General features: G+C 43.5%; 1 protein-coding gene across 1 annotated transcript in view; it reads right to left on the bottom strand.

Annotated features, from left to right (window-relative positions):
- Positions 1–4,271, bottom strand: part of ESYT1 (extended synaptotagmin-like protein 1) — a 68,116-nt gene that overhangs the window by 33,442 nt on the left and 30,403 nt on the right. Inside the window, exons 2-5 of the mRNA XM_015423648.1 lie at positions 3,850–3,891; positions 3,407–3,541; positions 2,300–2,373; positions 518–590 (exon numbers count right to left, since the gene is read on the bottom strand). Of these exons, the coding sequence (XP_015279134.1) occupies positions 518–590; positions 2,300–2,373; positions 3,407–3,541; positions 3,850–3,891 (324 nt within the window). The remainder of the gene's footprint in view (positions 1–517; positions 591–2,299; positions 2,374–3,406; positions 3,542–3,849; positions 3,892–4,271) is intronic.

Raw genomic sequence — 4,271 nt, 5'->3', positions numbered from 1 at the left:
GGACCAAGAAGACAGAGCATCACTTGCCCCAGAGCCCCTAGCTATACCTTGTGGCTAATAGCCACTGATGGACCTCTGCTCCATATGCTTATCTAATTCCCTTTTGAAGCCGTCCATGCTTGTAGCTGCCACCACTTCCTGTGGCAGTGAATTCCATGTGTTAATCACTCCTTGGGTGAAGAAGTACTTCCTTTTATCCGTTCTAACCCGACCACTCAGCAATTTCATGGAGTGCCCACGAGTTCTTGTATTGTGAGAAAGGGAGAAAAGTACCTCTTTCTCTACCTGCTCTTTCCCATGCATAATCTTATAAACCTCAATCATGTCGCCCCTCAGTCGTCGTTTCTCCAAGTGAAAGAGCCTTAACCTTTCCTCATAGGGAAAGTGTTCCAACCCTTTTATCATTCGAGTTGCCCTTTTCTGCACTTTTTCCAAAGCTATAATATCCTTTTTAAGGTGTGGTGACCAGAACTGCGCACAGTATTCCAAATGAGGTCTCACCATTGATTCATCTTACCTGCATGCCCTTCACCCCAGCCTTACAGAAATACTTCTTCACTTCCACATCAATCTGAACATCACCAACATAGCTGTAATACAGAGAATGACAGCAATATGAGGTTCCCAAAGAATCCAAAGAAACCCATTGAGTCTGCACAAGAACAAACCTCTGAGAACCCCCTGTCTTCCACATGGCAGCCCAGCATGACCAAGAAATGCAAGTGGCAATAGACAATTTCTGCCTTCATGTGAAGGGGGCTTACTGAAGGCTGGACCAATCTACCTCCATCTTTCCATGAATCTAAGAAGTGCCAGGCTGGAAAGAAGCAACAGGGAGGAAAGACGCTTCTCCTGCTAGTTATTTGTCCTGCCTTTTTTCACAACAGCCCTGGAAGTGCAAAGAGGCTGAGAAGCATCCCACAGTCAACTAGTGAGCTTCATAACTGACAGGGACCTTGAACTCCCAGGATATCCCTGTGCTATCCCAACCCCTCCCACCAGAAACCTAAAATTTTTGGAAAATTTGAAGCCATTGAAAAAATTGCCCCCCTTTCCACACACACCCCCCCAGAAATTTTGGGGGGAAATTGAAGTATGTGCAATATTTACTTTCCTATCAAATCCAAAGTTGCTTTATTACTTTAACAACATAAAATGCATCATTTATAATTCCATATAAAACCATAAATGTGTTTATGGAATTTAGAAGTATAATAGTGGATTCCTAAACAGAGTTACAGTCTTCTATGTTCGCTGAAGTCAATGAGCTTTAGGGCTCCCAAATCTCGCCAAATCGTGGTGGGGGATCGCATGTCTTTGCAGAATCCCTGCCGCAGAGACGGCGAGACACGTTGCACCGCTGTCGCCAGGACATGACACTATGCGTCGCGATGCGCAGCGTCATGTCCTGGCGACGGCGGGTGCAACGCGTCTCGCCATCCCTGTGGCAGGGATTCTGCAAAGACATGCGATCCCCCGCTGCGACTTGGCAACCCTAATGAGCTTAGAATGGTGCAACTCTGTTTAAGATTGCACTGTAAATGTCTAAAATAGGTCTATACAGATGCAAGTCTCTTTTTGTTCAGGGGGGTTATTCCAGGAAAGTGTTCTGAGGACTGCAGCCTTAGTTTTCTACAAGCAAAACTGCAAATATGGCCAGTACTTGAGAGATAGCTGTAATTTGTTGAACCCTCTGCTTTCTTAGCACAGGTATCTTAGTTTTTACTATCTGCGATTTAGGACAAAAAAAATTGAAATTAGAAAACAAATTACTATTTAGACAGAACCGTATTTGGATATCCTTTATAGCACTGAAAACACTGAACTCCTTAATACTATCAAACACATTACAGTATATTAAAGGTTGTGAAAATGTTATATATGTTTATAATATAGCCGAAAATTATCTGTAGACTGCTTTACATAAAAATTTTCACACTACAAATTCTGAGTGAGAAATACCTCATCTTAAAAGCATTTCAGTCATTCCAAAAGAGATTTTTCACAAGTTTTTCTAGTGTTCCCCCAACATTTTCCACTGAGAAAAATTATCCCCAAAAGATGCCCCCCAAATGAGTCAGTTTTTCTTTCCAGGCCTTCCTGTCCTTATCTCTCACCCATTGGATCCCCAATTCAGGACAGAAGACATGCATTGTTCCATGGAAGTGTATACAGAACACATCCAAAATGTTAAAATATAGCCCATTAAACTGACAGCCAGCAGGCAGCAATCAGTTCCCACCAGATCTACAGTTTTCTATGGAACCAACATAGCAAAGTAACAAAACCTCATGCTCACCTGACTGTTAGGTCCAGCAAGATCTGCTTCTTGTTCGTGCCAGTGTGAACCTTGACTCCAAGGATTTTCAATGGCTAAGAATAGAGGAGGCATCATCACTAAAAAATGGGAGGCATTCTTCTCTGTTTCATTCCCCTCAGTGAGGCTTTCCTCAGTGCTCTGAGACAATCACTTCAGCAACTGTGCATAAATCTCAAAGCTTTGCTCAAAGACATGGTGGCAAAGGAGTGTCCATGGCAGTTTTCGGTGCACTTTCTTTGCCTCTGTCCCCCTGCAGCTGCCATTCCCCCCTCAGGAGGGCTTTTGGGGTCTTTTATTTAAACATGAATTGCTATATAACTATAGAACAATTACCCTTTAAAAAGCAAACCTTAAAAAGCTCTCCAGTAAGAATCCCTCTCCTTGATGGCTAAATTTGGCATTTCCCAAAATAGACAAAGTAGCTGTGCCAGTCCACAAAAACATTTCACAAGTTCCTCAAGTTAAGGTAATGGCAGCCGAAAATTTCATATCTTGCTTTTTCATTCCAGAAGATAATTATTTTACTCAATTGTTGTATATATGATTAAACAAACATGTTCTGCTGTGAAATTTTCACAAGTTGTTGTGGCAAATTCTTTATTATTAGGCCAGTTTGTTCCTTGAGAATTATATTTCCTTCCTCTTCTTTGTTCATTTATTTTTAGTTTACGGATGCCAACATCAGAGAAAGGACCATACCTTGAAGAACAGTGCTGACTGACATCTGAAAGGGCTTCATGTGTGACCACTTGGGGGCAGGAAAGGCAGTGTGATTGTTATTGTGTGCTGGTACACTGGGCTTGCCCCCCCAGTACTCTAAACAAATATTTACTTATGTATTTAGATATTTATACCTTGCTTTTCTCCCAATGTGGGCCCACAGAAGCTTACAACATTCCCTCCTCTGCTTTTGCCCCTTACAACAATCCTGAGAGGCAGGGGTAGGTGGCGAGTATGTGACTGGCCCAAGGTCATCAACTGGATTTCCATGGCTGAATGGGTATTCAAGCCTGTATCTCTCACATTCTTATCCAATACTCTTGCCATGATACCACTCGGGCTCTATATTCCTCTTTTGGGTATTACCTTCGATCCCATGTCAACTTTGCTGAAGGTGAAGGTCTGCAAATGGCTGTTGGAGGCTCGGATGCTTGGCGTGATGTTTTCCACTAGCAGTTTCTCCATGTACTGGCCAAAGAAGGGCCATGCCTGGGCCAGAATCTATCATGCAGGCAAGCAGAGAAAAGGTGATGTTAGACTCAGTACCAGCCCAGTCCAGGATAGCCCGATCTTGTCAGATCTTGGAAGCTAAGCAGAGTTGGCTCTGGTTGGTATTTGGATGGGAGACCTCCAAGGAATACCAGGGCCCTGATGTGGAGGCAGGCAATGGCAAACAACCTCTTTACATCTCTTGCTGTGAAAACCCTTTGGGGTTGCCATTAAGTTGGCTGTGACCTCATGGCACTTTCCACCACAAACTCAGTACTATCACGGACAGGAGAAAAAGAACAGTGTCTACTGCTTCTCACCTTGTTGAGCCATTCAACTTTCTCAACATCATGGAAAGTGACCTAGAAAGAAGAAGAAGAAAATATGGATTAGCTCCAGCAAAGTGCTATCGGCTCTTCGACACAATGGAATAGAGAAAGTGTCGAGGATGGATGTGAACTGGACAGGCTGGGGTTCAAATGCTTTTTCAGCCAGAAACCTCACCAGGTGACCCCCCTTCTACCTGATCTGCCACAATGGGGTTGTTATGAGATTAAAACAGGATCACCTCTTGCATGCTGCCCCTGGAGAAAGGGCAGCACACAAATATGGAAGACAGAAAAAAGAAAAACCTGGAGCAGGATGAACCATCCTGAAATTCATTTTTTAAAGGAAGCGACAGGATTAGGAGCTGGGTGATGAGCCTGCAAGTATCTCCAGCACTGCAATGTTGAGCAACACC

This window comes from Gekko japonicus, unplaced genomic scaffold, assembly GCF_001447785.1.
Source record: "Gekko japonicus isolate JY-2015 unplaced genomic scaffold, Gekko_japonicus_V1.1 scaffold33, whole genome shotgun sequence".
NCBI classification, from domain to species: Eukaryota; Metazoa; Chordata; class Lepidosauria; order Squamata; family Gekkonidae; genus Gekko; species Gekko japonicus.
This window is presented reverse-complemented; position numbering and strand designations above follow the sequence as displayed.